General features: G+C 44.8%; 1 protein-coding gene across 1 annotated transcript in view; it reads right to left on the minus strand.

Moving 5' to 3' along the window:
• Window positions 1-18,343, minus strand: part of TGM6 (transglutaminase 6) — a 44,160-nt gene that overhangs the window by 3,650 nt on the left and 22,167 nt on the right. The window contains exons 7-13 of the mRNA XM_070587989.1: window positions 17,401-17,578; window positions 17,114-17,252; window positions 14,625-14,728; window positions 14,306-14,548; window positions 7,522-7,863; window positions 450-604; window positions 127-260 (exon numbers count right to left, since the gene is read on the minus strand). Of these exons, the coding sequence (XP_070444090.1) occupies window positions 127-260; window positions 450-604; window positions 7,522-7,863; window positions 14,306-14,548; window positions 14,625-14,728; window positions 17,114-17,252; window positions 17,401-17,578 (1,295 nt within the window). The remainder of the gene's footprint in view (window positions 1-126; window positions 261-449; window positions 605-7,521; window positions 7,864-14,305; window positions 14,549-14,624; window positions 14,729-17,113; window positions 17,253-17,400; window positions 17,579-18,343) is intronic.

Genomic DNA, 18,343 nt, shown 5'->3' on the forward strand with positions numbered 1-18,343 from the left:
GTCTAGGCAGTGGGCTAGTTCCTGGGGGTCCAGAATCTCTCCCACACCCCCATGCCAACAGCTTCTCTATGGCCCATCTTATAAGGAAGGCAGCATCCCACCCCACCCAACCAGGCTGGCACTTACTCAATGCTGAGCTGTCCCCGGAGAAGGCCACTTCCTTCCACCATCAGCACACAGTCCTCCACTCTCTCCAAGAGAGGATTGACCACCATCACTTCTACCACCACTGCCATCCCAACCACGGCCGGGCCCAGCACCTGGAGGGGCAATACCCATAAGTCATCCCTCCTCCTCTCCCTTCCCCAAGGAAACCCATGGTCTTGGCTGGGTCAGAGGATAGGGCACCAATCATGTCTACAAAATCCCCAGCTTCTGATGCCCTCCCCGAGCTCTGGAGGGGGCCTTCTAGGCACAGGGTGGTGGTGGTGGATGCAAACAGGAGTCACCTTGATGGTGATGAAATCCTCTAGAGTAATGTCCTTCTCCACCAGGAGCTTCTCTCCTTTGGTGACAAGGCACATAGCAGCCAACAGGATCTTCTTGTCCTCTGTCAGGTCTTCCTTATATTGAGAATAAGATATTGTGATTGGGATCTTTCTCTCTGGAAGGGAAAGCAGAGATGGGAATTGGGGGTTCTGATGGTTTTTTTCATCAATACCCAGAAGGAGCAAAGGAAGACTCAATTCATAATTATACCCTCTCCGGCCCTTGCAACCAACCTGAGACAGGCATCATTATCATCAGTTCACAGATGAAGAAACCTAAGGATCAGAGAAGGTAATTTCTTTCCTAATGTCACATAGCAAGTAAATCAAGGAGCCAAGATGAGGTGGGATTCAAATTAAGGCCAGTCAGCTACCATGACACCAGCTTGTATCTCCAAGACCTCCTGCAGATGTGTTTAAACTTTCTCTAGTCATTCCAGATGGAAATCTCTCAGTCCATCAACCATTCATCCCATCAGGAATTCACTCACTGTTTATTGGGCACCTACTATGTACTAGGTGCAGAGAATAGAGAGGCCAAAGGTTTGCCTCAAGCTCCCAATCCTGTGAAGATGTCAACTTCCTTGCAGCTTCTCCAAATCCTCCCTCCCTATTAAGGCCCAGTCCTAGTCAGCCCCATCAGCTGTGAAAAACCTTCACCAATACCCCTACCCAGTGAACTTGTGCCCTCTGCCTTCTGAGCTCCTGTGGTCTTGGCCATCTCTGTCTCTCTCTCTCACCAGCCACAAACACCCTACCTACGTGTTCTCTGCTTGTGAGCATGAGTCACCACAGGCCATATGTGACTGTCAGTCATATATATATTTTTTTTCTTTTAGGTACAAGACGTCCTTTCCAGTTTGTCCAAGGGCCCACCATCTGTCACTGTTCTATTGCCCCTGCTTCTTTTATTTCTGTTTCGTTCCTTTCCCTGAAGGTGTCTGAGTTTTCAACCTGTGGAAAAGGTCCTTAAAGGGCTTGAACTTGGCTCACACTCTCTGTTCCCCAGAGCTTGCACACAGTAGATGCTTCTTGAATACTTGTAGGCTGATCCTTGTTCCGAAGTTCTACCTTGTTTTATGGGTTCCCTTAGTCCGGTAGGTCATTCCTGGGAGAAGACTTTCTACAATAATAGCAATAATTAATAATTATAAAAGCTAACTTTTACTGAGGAATTAAAACGTGATGGGTGCTTGGAAGCACATTCATCGGTTAACTCATTCAATCCTCACAACAATTGCATGAACAAGTATTATTATCCCCAACTTAGAGTAACATCAATAATACTGACAATCACTACCATAAATTAAATGTTCATCGAGTAGTAGGAATTATGCCGAATACTTTATGTATTTTTTATCATTTACTCCTTGCATGGTGTTGGACCAGTGGTTGGGAAAGTGTGGTCCTGGGACCAGCAGCATCCGTATCACCTGGAAACTTGTTAGAAATGCAAATTCTCAGGCTCAAGCATGAAGAACCATCAGATGCTGCCAATAATGCATGTGGCAGAGCTTTGGACATTAGACGATGGGAGAAGGGAGGAGAAAGACTGTCTCTTACAATGTTCAGACCAAAGCATCTTGAAGTCCTCTGGGTCATGGACTCTACTGATAGCTAATGAAAGCTGAGTCCCTTTCCCTAAACAGTGTTCTGAACAGCATCATCGAGCACTGGATGTAACTGATAACTGTACAATACTTTATCCAACAACAGCATCATACACATTCTTCTCAAGCTGACATGGGACGTTCACCAAGCTAGACCACATTCTGGGCCATGAATAACATTACCAAATTTAAAAGAAATCACACAGTGTATGCTCTCAAAGCACAGTGGAATTAAACTAGATATCAGTAACAGAAAGATAGTTGAAAAATCTTAAAATACGTGGAGATGAAACCACACACTTCTACATAACACACGAGCCAAAGAAGATATCTCAAAAGACGTTTAAAAATATTTTGAACTAAATGAAAATACAACTTTTAAAAACTTGTGGGATGCAGTGAAAGCAGTGCATAGAGGGAAATTTATAGCACTGAATGCACATATTAAAAAAGAAGAAAGATCTAAAATCAATAGTCTAAGCTTCCAGTTTAGGAAACTAGAAAAAGCAGTGCAATTAAATCCGAAGTAAGCAAAAGAAGAGAAATTAAAAAAAAAAAAATTAGAGCAAAATCAATGAGACTGAAAACAAGAGATCAAAAGAGAAAATTAATGAAACCAAAACTAGTTCTTTGAAACAGTCAATGAAATTGATAAGCCTCTAGCCAGGCTAAACAAGAAAAAAGGAGAGAACACACAAATTACTAATATGACAAATGAAAGAGAAGACATCACTACAGATCCTATAAAAACTAGAAGGATAATAATGAAATACTGTGAACAACTCTATGCCCACAAATTTGATAGCATAGATGAAATAGACTGATTCCTCAAAATAGACAATCTGCCAAAAGTCACAGAAGAAATAGACAATCTGAATAAGTCTATATCTATTAAATAAATTGAATCAATAATCCAATATATTGAATCCAATATAGAAAGTACCTGGCCCAGAGGAGTTCACTGGTGAATTCCACCAAACATTTAAGAAAGAAATGATAACAATTCTCTACAATCTCTTCCAGAAGAAGGAAGCAGAGAGAATACTTCCCAACTCATTCTATGAGGCCAGCATTAACTTAATACCAAAACTAGACAAAGATTTTACAGGAAAGGAAAACTACAGGCCAATATCTCTCATGACCATAGACATAAAAATCCTCAGCAAAATATTAGCAAATTGAACCCAACAATGTACAAAAAGGATTATATATCATGATCAAGTGGGATTTATTCTAGGTATGTACGGTTGGTTCAACATTCAAAACTCAACTAATGTAACCCATTCCATCAATAGGCTAAAGAAGAAAAATCACATGATCATATCAATAGATACAAAAAAAGCACCTGAGAAAATCCAACATTTATTCATGATAAAAATATCTCAGAAAACTAGGAATAGAGGGGAACTTCCTCAACTTGATAAAGAGCATCTACAAAAAATGTACAGCTAACAACATACTTCGTGGTGAGAAACTCAAAGCTTTCCCACTAAGATCAGGAACAAGGCAAGGATGGCTTCTCTTACCACTCCTTTTCAATATTGTACTGGAAGACCTGGCTAAGGCAATAAGACAAGAAAAGGAAATAAAAGGTATACAGAATGGGAAGGAATAAATAAAGCAGTCTTTGTTCACATATGATGTGATCATTTATATAGAAAATCTGAAAGAATCAACAACAAAAAATCCTGGAACTAATAAGTGATTACAGCAAGGTCACAGTATAAAAGATTAATATACAAAAGTCAATCACTTTCCTACATACCAGCAATGAACAAATGGAACTTGGAATTAAAAACACAATGCCATTTCTATTAGCACCCCCAAAATGAAATACTTAGGCATTAATCTAACAAAAGATGTACACGATCTATATGAGAAAAACTACAATACTCTGATGAAAGAAATCAAAGAAGAACTAAATAAATGGAGAGATATTCCATGTTCATGGGTAGGAAGACTCAAGATTATCAAGATGTCAGTTCTTCTTAACTTGACCTATATTCAAGATGATCTCATCAAAGTCCCAGAAAGTTATTTCATGGATACCGACGAATTGATTCTAAAGTTATGTAGAGACGTAAAAGACCCAGAACAGCCAACACAACATTGAAAGAGAAGAACAACATGAGAGGACTGAGACTACGTGACTTCAAGACTGACTATAAAGCTAAAGTAATCAAAACAGTGTGGTATTGGCGAAAGAATAGGTAAATACATCAACAGAACAGAATAGAGAGCCCAGAAATACACCCACACAAACATAGTCATCTGATCTTTGACAAAGGAGCAAAGGAAATAAAATGATGAAAAGATAGTCTTTTCAATAAATGGTGCTGGAATAACTGGACATCCAAATGCAAGTAAATAAAAAAAACCCAAATAAATGAATACAGACACAAAAATGAACTCAAAATAGATTATAAGCCTAAACGTAAAATGCAAAACTATAAAACTCCTATAAGATAAAATAGGAGAAAATCTAGATGATCTTAGGTATGGTGATGACTTTTTAGATACAACATCAAAGGCACAATCCATGAAAAAATTGACAAGTTGGACTTCATTAAAATTAAAAACTTCTGCTCTGTGAAAGACACTATCAAGAGATTGAGAAGACAAGCCACAGACTGGGAGAAAATATTTGCAAAAGACCTATTTGATAAAGGACTTATCCAAAATATACAAAGAACTCTTAAAACTCAACAATAAGAAAATGAATAACATGACTGAAAAATGGGCAAAAGATCTGAACAGACACCTCACCAAAAAGGATACACAGATGCATATAAAAAGATGCTCAGCATCACACATCATTAAGGAACTGCAAATTAAAACAATGAGATACTACCATATACCTTTTAGAATAGCAAAAATCCAAAATACTGACAACACCAAGTGTTGGAGAGGATGTGGAGCGACAGGAACTCTCATTCGCTGCTGGTGGGAATGCCAAATGGTACGGCCACTTTGGAAGGCTGTTTGGCAGTTTCCTAGAAAACTAAACATTCTCTTATACCCATCTAGTAATCACACTCCTTGGTATTTACCCAAATGAGTTGAAAACTGTCCACATGAGAACCTGCACACCGAGCTTTATTGCAACTCTATCCATAATTGCCAAAACTTGGAAGCAGCCAAGATGTCCCTCAGTAGGTGAACAGATAGATAAGCTGTGGTACATCCATACTCTGGAGTATTATTCAGCACTACAAAGAAATGAGCTATCAAGCCACAAAAAAACCATGGAGGAATCTGCAGTACATAGTTCTAAGTGAAAGAAGCCAATTTGAAAAGGCTACATACTATATGATTCCCAGTATAAGACATTCTCAAAAAGGCAAAACTATGGAGACAATAAAAAGATCTGTGGTTGCCAGGGGTTCGAGGGGAGGGAGAGAGCAGCAAACAGATGAAAATCAGGAGGTTTTAGGGCAATGAAATTATTCTGTATGATACTCCAACGGTGGATACACGCCATACATTTGTTAAAACCCATACAATGCACAATAGAGTGAACCCTAATGTAAACTATGGACTTTAGTTAAAAATAATGTATCAATATTAGCTTGTCATTGGTAACAAAGGTACCACACTAACCCAACATGCTAATAGTAGGGAAGATAGAAAGTGGTGAGGGGGTACATGGGAACTCTGTCCTTTTCACTGAATTTTTCTGTAAACCTAAAACGGCTAAAAAAAAAGTCAATTAAAATGATAAATTTTAATAAATTATATATTTTAATAGTCATACCATTTGGCTCAGTAATTCCACTTTCGTGAATCTATTCTAACAAAACAGTCCAAAATCCAGACAAAGAAAGATCTTTTTCACCAAGATGTTTACTTTAGGTTTTTTAAAAAATAGCAATAAGCTGATAACTACCCCAAAGAAGGAAAAAGATATAAATCATCATATATTTATTTAAAGATTACGCATCTATTAAAATGATGTTACTGAAGAGCTTATAAAAATGTTTAACTTACAACGTAAAATGAAAAGATCAGGGCACTACTGAGTATTTGCAATATAATTAGAACCATGTTTTTTCAAAAAGCAAACAAGCATTCAAAATTTGGAAGAAAAATGTTAGTTTGAGGAAGGGTGGCAGGATCAAAGGTGACAGTTCTCTTGTGCTCTCTAAATCTTTAATGAATATGTATTACTTTCAATATGAAAATAATTGCTAAAAGCCAGGAGAAAGTGCATGTTAATTAATATTTCATTAGGAAGTGTTATTTTGTGATTTCGATTTTGTGAAAACTAAATGCCATCTCCTTCACGTGTTTTCACCCCTGTCAAGATGCACAAGCTTCACTTGCCAGAAACCGGCCCAGAGGAACAATTTCTTTGTTTAATTGAATCCTTAGAGTTCAGAAGGGAGGTATGTGAAGAGAGAACCAGCCAGACAGAGAGGAGCTGGAGGGGAGGGGATAGAGAGAGAGAAAGAGAGAGAGGGAGGGAGACGGAGAACAGGAAAAGGAGGAAGAATGATCTAATGGGTACATTTAGTAAATCATATACGAAGTGCTACATGTTTAAGGATCATGAAAAACGTCCTTGACATTTTTTTAAAAAAGCAGTTGGAATAAAGTCACTTAAAATTATACAAAAACCTTCAAAAGGACTGAAGCCATCCTATTTTGGTGCAAAATCCTAAGGGTGCATTTCAGGCACCATTAGGCACGTGAAGCAGAATTGCTGTGTGCTGACCCCACAGACCACTCGAAGGCCGGCAATCACGCAGCTGAACCCGCTGAGTCAGTGTGCCCTGGCTTTGAGCCCTGGCTCTGCCCCTCCCCGCCGTGGCCCTTGGTCAGGAGTGTCTCTACGGCCAGACTGGTTTGAATCCTGCCAGCACACACGCTGACCGTGTGACTGTTTCCTTCTCTGAGAAACTGAGCTGGTGTTCCCCAAAAGGTGGCTGCGGGGATGGTGGCCGATGTGTGTGGAATCCTCAGGTCAGGGCCTGGCACGTGTAAGTACTGAGTAGACATCTCTTACTGGTCCACCCCTCCAGACAGAAAATCTGGAGCCAGATGGACTCCAGAATATTTTGGATTTTAGACAGGTAACACCAGGCTCATACATTAGGAAAAGCTCCCAGCAGGTGTTTATTTGGCATGGAAACATTCATACTAATTGGGATAAATAGAGCTATGAATCACCTCACCATGAGGTCAGCTTGCCACCTGATGATTGTGGACTTTTACTACTTTTCTCCTTATTTAGCCCCTCTCAGCCTCATTTTTCTCATCTGTAAAGTGGGCACAGGAGGCAAGACAGTGAGCAAATGCTCAGAAATACCCCCTTCTTTCCTGGGAATGAATGTAGGATTCCTGGCAGTCTGGCCCTGCCCTGCCCCAACCCTCCTGGAAAGGGGGATGGGCTGGCCAGGTCCCACCAAACCTTGCGTTCTTACCTTCTTCCGGCCCCAGCCGCACCTTGTGGGATTCGTGCAGGATCTCTGCCACTGGCCTGCGGGTGTAGAGGATGGTGGCACCACTCAGGTTGACTTGGACCTGCTGGGTCTGGGAGGTGAGGTTGGCCAGGCACAGGGCCAGCCTCAGATCGTGGCCCAACTTGGGGGGCTCCAGCACCTTGAACTTGCCGGTGATGCTGGGCTTGGCAGCGGGCTGCAGGAGGTCATCACGCCAGAGACCTCGGCCGCTGGCCCTGCGGACTCGGGCCCTCCTCCCAGAGGCTTCCACGCTGAAAAGCTTCTTCACGGCCCTCCTGTACACCTGCCTCTCCTTCCGGGACCCTGCAGGGCATGGCGCACCGTGAAGCAGACACCCTCTTCCTCCTCCGCCTGTCCCGGGGCCCATCTCTTCTCATTTCCCCTCTTCTCTGGGCAAAATCACCACTCCTTTGCCACTGTAATTTACCACGGCTCTCGGGGGTCTCCAGTTGGCAGCCCAAAAGCCACATGCAGACCTCAGCCACGTGCACTGTCTTTGGTTCTGGGACTATTCAAATAAATTTTCAATCAGTTGCCAACAACCTCACATCAGGAGATTTCACATAACAATACAGATTTGCAGCTTCTCTGACAACTGGGTCTGAAGTCATGTGATAATAATGGCTGATACTTTGGTAGACTTACTATGTGCCAGGCACCTTAGTTCCAGGTGCTGTACTTTTCCCTCTACGAGGTAGGTACCATTTTATAGATAAGGCACCTAAGGCACAGACAAGTAAAGCAGCTTGTGAGGGAACAGGAATTTGAACCCACGCAGTTCAAAATTCCATGCTCTTAATCACACGCCCTTCCCACTCTCTTCCCACATGGCGGTAAGGTCTAGAGCTGAGCAAGGGCTGCTCTCTCTGGAAGGAATGCACTGTCTGGTTCTGCACAGTCTCCACCCTGTAATTGCCACTGGCCTGCTGCACTCAGGTGGGGCCACCTGCAAGCCTCCTGCAGAGGTGTGAGTTTAGGACCCCTGATCTCCCACTTGCCCTGTTGTAGCTCAGACTTCTCTTTTGACCTCCAGACCAATACGTGCAATTGGACAGCTCCCTCACCCCACCTGATGTCCCACAGCTGCCTCAAATCCAACCAAACACGCCATCTTCTGCCCAGCAGCGTCCCCCATCTCAGCAAACGGCTCCACTACCATTCACCCAATGTCCAAGCCAGAAACTGGGAGCGTCCTTGACTCTTCCCAAACCCTCACCAGCCATAACTGATCTGTCAGCAAGTCCTGCCGAGCATCCTCATTGATCTCTACAACCTGCCCTCTTCTCCATTCTCTCTTCTCCCATCAGACCACCGCTGAAATCGCCTCACCATCAGGTCCGTTTGCCACCAGGTATTGTGGAGTTTATTACTATTATCATTACTTAGCTGCCCCCACGAGCCTCAGTTTTTCCATCTGTAAAGTGGGGACAAGAGGCTCCCAGGTAAGGCACTGAGCACAATGCTCAAGAATGTCCTCTCCCTTCCTGGGAATGCAGGTGCCATCTCCACTCCAGTCCTTTTTCCACCCTGATATCTCCAAACCCAACTTTGATGGTTCCACTTCCCCACTTGAAACCTGTGGTGTGCGGTCTCCCACACTACTCCTTCCCAAACATTTTCCTCGAAGTACTTCAATTCTGTGTGACCGTGGCTTGAAGGGGCCCATGTGGACCTAAAGATTCTTTAACATCCCATGTGTGTGGTCTTTTGTGACTGGCTTTTTTCACTTAACATATGTTTTCAAGATTTACCCGTGTTGTAACATAAGTCAGCACTTGATTCCTTTTTATTGCTGAATAATATTCCTTTGTATGGATACACCACATTTTATTTATCCTTTGATGGACATTTGGGTTGTTTCCACTCTTTAGCTATTTTGAGTAATGTTGCTATGAATGTTCATGTACAAGTTTTTATGTGGATGTTTGCTGTCCCTTCTCTTGGGTATAAACCTAGAGTGCATCTGCTGAGTTATAGGTAACTCTGTGTTTAGCCTTTTGAGGAACCGTCAAACTGTTTTCGAAGGTGGCTGCACCATTATATATTTCCACCAGCAATGTCTGAGTCTTCCAGTTTCTCCACAGCCTCACCAACACTTATTGTCTGTTTTTTGATTATAGCAGTCCTAGTGGGTGTGAAGAGGTATGTCCTTGTGGTTTTGATTTGCATTTCCCTAATGACTAATGCTGTTAAAGCATCTTTTCATGTATTTATTTGCCACTTATTCCTAAGTATTTTATTCTTTTTGATGCTATTGTAAATGGATTTGTTTTCTTAATTTCGTTTTCAGATTACACATTGTTAGTGTCCAGAAATACAATTCATTTTTATAAATCGATTTTGTGTTCTACCATCTTGTTGAACTGGTTTATTGGTTCTAATAGCTTTTTAGTGGATTCCTTAGGATTTTATATATACGTGTCATGTGCAAATAGAGATGGTTTTACTTCTAATCTTTTCCAATTTGGAAATTCCTCTATTTCTTTCCCTTCTTTCCTTCCATTCCTTTCCTTTCCTTCTTTTAATTTTCTTAAATTTTGGCAAAATATACATAACATAAAATTTACTGTCTTAACCATTTTTAAGTGTATACTTCAGTGGCATTAAGTACATTTCTATCGCTGTGCAGCCATCACCAGCATCCGTCTCTAGAACTCCTTTCATCTTGCAAAACTGAAACTGTACCCACTAAACAGTAACTCCCCGTTGCCTCCTCCGTCCAGCCCCTGGTAACTACCATTCCACTTTCTGTCTCTATGAATTTGACTACTCGAGGTGCCTCGTGTAAGAGGAATCAGACTGCATTCGTCTTTTTGTGACTGGCTTATTTCACTTAGGATCATGTCTTCAAAGTTCATCCATGTTGAGCATGTGTCAGAACTTCCTTCCTTTTTAAGGCTGAATAATATTCCATTGTATGTATATACCACATTTTGTTTATCTATTCATCCATCAATAGACATTAGGGTTGCTTCCACCTTTTGCATGCTGTGAATAATGTTGCTATGAACACGGGTGTAAGATCTCTTTGAGTTGCTGCTTTCAATTCTTTTGGGTATATATCCAAAGTTGGAATTGCTGGATTAAAAGATAATTTTATTTTTAATATTATGAAGAACTTCCATCCTGTTTTCCACAGTGCCTGTACCATTTTAAATTCCTATCAACAGTGCACAGGTGGTCCTAATTTCCCCACATCCTCACTAACACTTATTCTTTTCCTTTCTTTCTTTCTTCTTCTTCTTCTTCTTCTTTTTTTTTTTTGCTGAGGAAGATTCACCCCGAGTTAACATCTGTTGCCAATCTTCCTCTATTTTGTATGTGAGCTGCCACCATAGCATGACCACTGATAGACAAGTGGTGTAGGTCCACGCCTGGGAACTAAATCCGGGCCACCAAAGTGGAACACGCTGAACTTAACCACTAGGCCACTGGTACTGGCCCCTCTTTTTTTTTAATTTCTGATAGTAGCTATCCTAATGGATATGAGGTGGAATCTCATTGTGGTTTTGATTTTCATTTCCCTAATAATCAGTGATGTGAGCATCTTTTCATGTGCTTTTTGGCCATTTGTGTACCTTCTCTGAAGAAACGTCTATTCAAGTCCTCTGCTCATTGTTTTCAGGTTGTTCGTTTTTTTGCTGTTGAGTGTCTGGAGTTCTCTATATAGTCTGGATATTAACCTCTTATCAGATATGTGATTTGAAAATATTTCCTCCTATTCTATCGGTCGCCTTTTTACCTTGTTGGCAGTGTCACAAAAGTTTTAAATTTTGATGAAGTCCAATTTGTCTGTTTTTTCTTTTTTGCCTGTGCCTTTGCTGTCATAGCCAAGAAATCATTGCCAAGTCCAATGTCATGAAGCTTTTTTCCTACTTTTACTTTTGAGAATTTTATCGTGTTAGGTCTTACAGTTAGGCCTTTGACCCATTTTGAGTTAATTTTTCAATATGGTATAAGGTAAGGGTCCACCTTCATCCTTTCACATGTGAATATCCCGTTTTCCCAGCACCATTGGTTGAAAACATCTCTATTTCTTTTTTTTGCCTAATTTCCTTGGCCGGTACTTCCATGACAACGTTGAGTCAAAGCAGCAGGAGTGGACAGCCTTGGCTTGTTTCTGATCTGAGGGGGAAAGCGCGCAATCTTTCACCATTAAACATGGTGTGAGCTGTGGGTTTTTCACAGATGACTTTTATCAGGCAGAAAAAGTTCACCTCTGTTCTTAATTTGTTGAGTTGGACATTGCCTACCACCATGCTAACAAATTTTAGATGCTATTACTAGTATTATCATTATAAGCTGGATGTGAAATCACGTGACCCACAACAAGCAGCCAACCAGCAGTAATAATATTATAACTAGATAGTGGCAGCAAAGGACAGAATGAAGAGCGTGGGCTCTGGAGCCAGACTCGCCACTCTCTAGCTCTGTCCCTCGACTGAATCGGCTTCCCTGGCTGCACCTCCGTTCTCTCCTCTGTAGAATGAATGCTACACCAGTGTCTGCCTTTGTTAGCATTTGTTAAACAAAAGAACTAAATGATGCGTGAAACTGGCCAGCCCACAGTAGATGCCCAGTGATGGTGACTGCTATGATCATCATGTAACAGGATGTTGTTTCTCTTGCCACCATGACAAAAAACCCTAAAGACCCCATGTTCTAAGTTTCAGAAGCTCCCCGCAGGTGGGACCGGGCATCAACCTATAGGACTTGTGAGAGAGACGCCAGCTCAGAAGAGGCCTTAACACCTACCATCCCATCCACTGCCCTCTGTAAGAAGAGGCCTGAAGGGGAGGAGGTCATCAACAATCAGGGAAGCGCCATGTTCCTAGAGAAGGAACTGAGGGAGTGTTGATGAAGGGTGTGTGTGTGTTTACAGTAATCACTGTTAAAGTTTGGGAGTGTCTGCAATGAGGAAGAGCTGTCTGGTAAAGACTGGGGCTGCCTACAGGTCCGCTAGCCTGTCTTGCTTACTGAGCCGTGTATTACCTGAGCAGGGAGAAGAGAACTGACGGGAGATGGCAGGTGGAAGACAGCCCATCAAGACTGCTCTCCCCCCAGCCTTTGAACTGGGGCACTGAGTATAGATGAGTGTGGGGGCCACAGCCTTGTCAAACCCCTGCAGAACCTGGGGCCCAAAACTGCCACGCACCAGAGGGAAGCTGTGTGACTGCCAGTGAAAGAATGGGGCAAATGTCTCAAGAAACCAGCAGTGCCTGGGGGAGCAGCACAGGAGAGGGTCCTGAGGGCAGCAGGCTGTATTGGAGCCACCATCTGTCCTTGCGGAGCATGAGAGTAAACTAGGGCAGCAGCACTGCCTGCCCGAGGGCACGGAATCCTCGCTCAGTGAAGTCAAATCATTGGCTCTCTTTCCTCCTCCTCCTCCTCGGCCTAACACACCAGAAGACTTAGACCCGCCTTCTCAACATCGGCTGCACGTTGGAATTGCCTGGGAAGCTTTTAAAAGTCCTGATGCCCAGGTCACTCTCTCTAGGGAGTTAGGGGGCAGTCTGGGCTGCTAGGGTAGATTAACAATGGCCATAATACTCTCTTTACGACTTCTCCCATCAAGAGGTGGAGTCTACTTCCTGCTCCTTGAATCTGAGGTGGCCTCAGAAGTTGCTTTGACGGATATAATGTGGCAGAAGTGACATGGTGTGAATTCTGAGCGAGGCCTCCAGTGACCTTGCAGCTTCAACTCTCAGCCTCTCAGAATGCTGCTGCCACGTGGACAAGCCAGGGCTGGAACACGAGAGGCCAAGTGGGGAGAGGGGCCCAGCCAGCCCAGCAGCCCCATGGGAGGCCCCAGACATATTCCAGATCCCAGCCGACACCACGAGCAGCAGAGGAACCATCCCAGCTGATCACAGCCCGAATTGCTGACCCACAGGATCCCGAGCAAATAAATAATTGTTACTTAATCTATGTAACTAAAAGAGCACCCCAGGCGGTTCCAGTGTGCAACCTGGCTGCAAAGCACTGTGCCATAAAGCAGACGATAGACAGATGGGGGCATCCAGAGCAGACCGTGCCCCTCTTTACAGCAAACTTCCAAGGTCGCGGGCTTGTGCTCAGGTGAGGGGAGGAGACAAGCTCTGATTCATGTTTGAACTTGAAGTCCTCATGACTCAAATAACAGTGTTTTAACAAGCAGATGTGGCTGAAAACATATGGATCAGGTCATGGCATTGCCAAGGGACCAGTTATTCCTCGGGGAAGGGCGACTTTTAAAGCCTGTAGCTGGAGGTAGCTACTAGAAAAAAACACACCTGTTTTGTTTTTGTACCCAAACAAGTACAAGCTCTTCAACAAACCAGTGACCATCAATTAGTGACCACGGCATAGTCAGCACTGACAGGTGACAAACAAGAGCTGCCATTATTATTGTTTTGTACTGTGCCTAGCGGTATGTATTCTAGATGTTCAGTAAATGATACTGCTACTATCATCACTATTATTAGTGGTAGCTATTATTATCATCTGTGAACACACCTAGCACAGTGCCTGGCACATGGTAAGTGTTAAGGAAATGTAGCTATTATTATGGGGAAACCTTCTCCTCAGCAAACAGGGGAAGGCATTCACATAAGCCAAAGGCACTTGGCGCAAGCAGAGACAGCGCTGAAGGAAGCTGCCATCATCACGACCCGTGGGAGAGGGCCTGGCTCTGGTGGCCGCCGCTGCCCCTCTGCAGCTGACTGGTCCCGTGGGGAGGCTGGCAGAGGCCGCCGATGGCCCTTACCTTCCGGATACTTGTAGAGGCCCGTGATGTCCACGCGGGAGTCGCTGCCCACCGCCTTGGTGGAGATGCACCTCCCGATCTTCTTCGTGTCCGAGTACACGCGCTCCCGGCTCTCATCCTCATTCCAGAGCCAGGTGATGTAGTCTGCGTTGACCTCCGAAAACACAAAGGGGCCGTCGTGGGCCAGGTGCACGTCGCCCTCGAGGATGGCGGCGACCGAGGCGGGGCCGCAGCGGAACACGCCTGGGCGGGGAGGGTGGGCGTGAGCAGCGAGGGCGAGGAGAAGCGGGGGCCTGGGAACCCCCCGGCCGGCCCGTACCTTCGCTCTCCTCCTGCGGGGTGGCGTCCAGAACCTGCCAGCCGCTGTAAAAGGGGCCCAGGTCCTGCCGGGCAAACCAGCTCTCGTTCCAGACATGGAAATTCCTGCCACAGAGAGAGGATGGGGCAGGTGGCCCATGGTGAGCACACAGGCCCACGGGTGGGGAAGTTCCTGCCATCAGCCAGGCCCTGGCGGTGCTCCGGGGCCGAATCTTGTGAACCGTTCATTCAACGCTATCGATGAGCAGATGTTGTTCACATATGTGTGTGTGTATATATATCAAGAACCCACTGTTCAAAGCACCAGAAATACAGCTGCAAATAAGACGGGAGAGCCTTGCCCTCATGCAGCTGACATTCTAACAAAGGCGACAGATGGGAAGACAGGCAAATTTAAGTAAGGAGATAAAAAAAAAATGCAATATAAGTGCTGTGAAGAAAGAGAGGGTCTTGAGACAGAGAAAAGCTGCTGGAGACCTACTCTAGGTAAATGACATCTAAGATGAGACTTAAAGGAGAAAGAATTAGCCATAGGAAGAGTGAAGGGAACAGTGTTCCAGGCAGAAGGAACAGCATGCACAAAGGCTCTTGAGACAAGAAAAAGCTTAGTGTGTTGGAGGAACAGAAAGTCTGTAAGTATCTCTGGGCTACAGCAAGCATAGAGAGTTGCTAGGGTTCAGAGTTTGCAGAATTTTGCAGGCCTTGGTAAGGAGTTTGGGCTTCATTTGAAGTTTCCTATGTTAAAGATGAGAATATGAGATTAGGAAAAGTGACATCATTTGCACAAGGCCACACAGTAAGGAAGCAGCAGAGGAACCCTGGTTTGCCTGACGTGGCATCTTTTCAGCCGGCCTCAGAACTCCTCCTAGGCAGGTCATGGTCTTTGGGAAAATATCTTGATAAGCATCTGGGGGTTAAAGGGAGGACACTGATAACCTGCATGGTGACGGAGGTCCCAGTGTCAGAAAGAAGTGTCTGTCCATTCTGCTGGAGGAAGGAGAAGGATGTGATATTTTTGGTGCTCCTGCAGGGAGGGGGAGTAAAGAGAACCAAAAAGCAGAGAAGGAAAAGGGAGAAGAGAGAAGAGAGGCAGAGCCATGGTCTGAGGCTGGAGACCAGCTCGGGGAAGGGCTGCTGATTGTCCTCCCCTGGGGGTGGCTGAGGACATTCTCAGGACAGGGACGCTGAGGCTGTGTTTCTGTAGTGCATGCTCTTCAGAAAGCTGGCTTTGCGTGACAACTTGCCATGTATGAACAGACACTCGGATGAGGTTATTCCCTGAAACCTTGCTTGTAAAGATAAATGTCTGGTCCATCCATGTGAGATGGTTAGATCAACGATGGTTTTCCCATGCAATTGAAAGGCAGACCACTCACTAGCTGTATGGCCTTAGACGAGTTACCTAACCTCTCTGTGCCTCAATTTCCTCATCGGCAAAATAGAGATAATAATACTAACTTGCTCACAAGGTTTCTTTCATATAAGTTAATATACGTACAGCACTTAGAGCTGGGCCTGGCACAGACTAGGTGCTCAGTATTCTTATTTCTTTAAACACTAAAAAATAAAGAAACCTTGTACTGATGTACTGATATGAAGTTGTTAAACGTATGAGCAAGATGAACAGGATTACATTATGCTGCCAAGAGTCAGTGGGTAAAAAGTAGGGGTGCGAGGGGATGATGTATGTGCATGTTCTTGTATCTGCAGAGTCTCTCTGACAGGAGGTGTAAGGAACTAGGCCTTCTGTTGCCCCTGGGAGGAGGACGAGGCTGGAATGGGGTGCGAGGGAAACTAACCACTGTAACTCATTTTGTACCTTTTGAATATTACTGCACATGAGTGTATTTCCTATTTTAAAAAATTAAAATTAATTAATTTTTTTTTTTTTTTTTTGCTGAGGAAGATTTGCTCTGAGCTAACATCTGTGCTAGTCTCCCTCTATTTTGTATGTGGGTCTCTGCCACAGCATGGCCGCTGATGAGTAGTGTAGGTCTGTGCTGAGGAACCAAACCTGGGCTGCCAAAGTGGAGCGTGCTGAACTGAACCACTAGGCTATGGGGCTGGCCCCCTAAAATAAATTTTTAAGGCTTTGCGTGAAGAGTTTTGTTTGAGCTGAGAAAGGAGGTTGTTTCCCACTTGGACACACAGCAGGGTGCACAGATGGCTGATAGATAAGCAGGAGCATGATACAGAGGTAGCTATGTGGGGCGGTCTTGGTGCCCCTCCCAGTCATGGGAATCTTGGGGAGGGCTCAGAGTCCCCCAGAGGGGAGAACTGGGGGTTCACGGCACTCAAATCTTGAGTCCCCCTCATGACCTCTGAGTGACGTGCCCAAAGACCCATCATCTCAGAAGAGGAGTCACCCTGCCCGGGGCCAAACTGCTCTGCAGGGCGCCTCTCACTCCTTCCAGAACTGACTCAGACTCTGGAGAGCATGGCTCCAGGTCTGGGTCTGCTTTGGGGAGCCCCTAGGACCCTAGGACCCACCACATGCTGTCCTCTGTCAGGTACTCCAGGGTCCGCCCGAAGGAGTCCACGTATTTGTCCACACTCAGGCTTCTGTCCGTGTCATGGGCCGAGTTAAAGTTGGACACAACCCGTGTTGCGATCCCCAAGCACCTAAGGACTGAAGAGCAGGAGGCTCCTGAGGCTCTCGGAGCAGGCAGGGCCCCTGGACTAGGGGGGTGGTGCTATGTAAATATATGCAAATAGATGCAAATGAGGGGACCCTGGGGTTGGGTGGGGTGGGGTTGGGGTCTTCTTTTCCTGGGTACCTGTGCACATGACTCCAGCGAAGACCCAGCACTGGCCGTATTTGACTGGCTTGAACCTGCCCTTGAACCACTGCTGCAGGATGGCCACGCTGCCGCGCCAGTGCAGGGGGCTGGTGCCGCCGCCGTACTTGCGCTGCCACTGGCCCTGGACCACGCCGCGGTCGTTGTTGCTGTTCACCTGGCGGAGAAGGCCGCGGTCCACCACCAGGCGGGGCTTCCCTCTTCAGGAACCTCGCCTCCAAGAAAATCGTCTCCAATTGTGGACCACCCAGTCCCTGGGGGCTAGCTTTTGCTTTTAAATGGTCTGAAAATTGGGGCCATCTGCCCTCTTCAAATACCTGCTTTTTGGTACCACTTCTCATTTCAAATTACCTTCCCTGGGGATAGTCAACTGTTGAAAATCATCTGTGGTTTCGGAGCATTTCCTGTTTTAAATGACCTGTTTTGGGGACCGTTGGTGGTATAACAGCTATAGAGACAGTGAACATTTCTTAAATGCTTCTCGCGCCAGGCACTGTTCTAAGGGCTTTGTGTGCACTACATTAACCCGTTTAAAGTGGGTTCTATTATTTTCCTTTTTTTCTCAGATAAGAAAATGAGATTCAGTTTTGCCCAAATCGCAGACCAAGTCAGCAAAAGGTGTGGGCGACCCCCAAGTTCAGAACTTTGACTTGGGCGCCTGTACGGCTGTCCCCCAGGCTGTATCACTCTACAGTTTGGAAACGGTCACCACTTTGGATTCTCTTTACTCCAGCATCTCTCTGAGGTCTTAAGGAATGGAGAGTATCAAAGAAAAGCAGTTGTGTCCATTTTTGGAATCACAGATAGCCACCCACTAATCTTGACACCTTCTTGCTCTAGCGAGAGCTCGTAGACCCTCTGGCTACCTTTTGAGGCGGAAGCCCCAAGGCGTATAATAGATTAAAGCTGGCTCTCCTCTCAT

The sequence above is a fragment of the Equus przewalskii genome, chromosome 21, assembly GCF_037783145.1.
Source record: "Equus przewalskii isolate Varuska chromosome 21, EquPr2, whole genome shotgun sequence".
Classification (NCBI taxonomy): domain Eukaryota; kingdom Metazoa; phylum Chordata; class Mammalia; order Perissodactyla; family Equidae; genus Equus; species Equus przewalskii.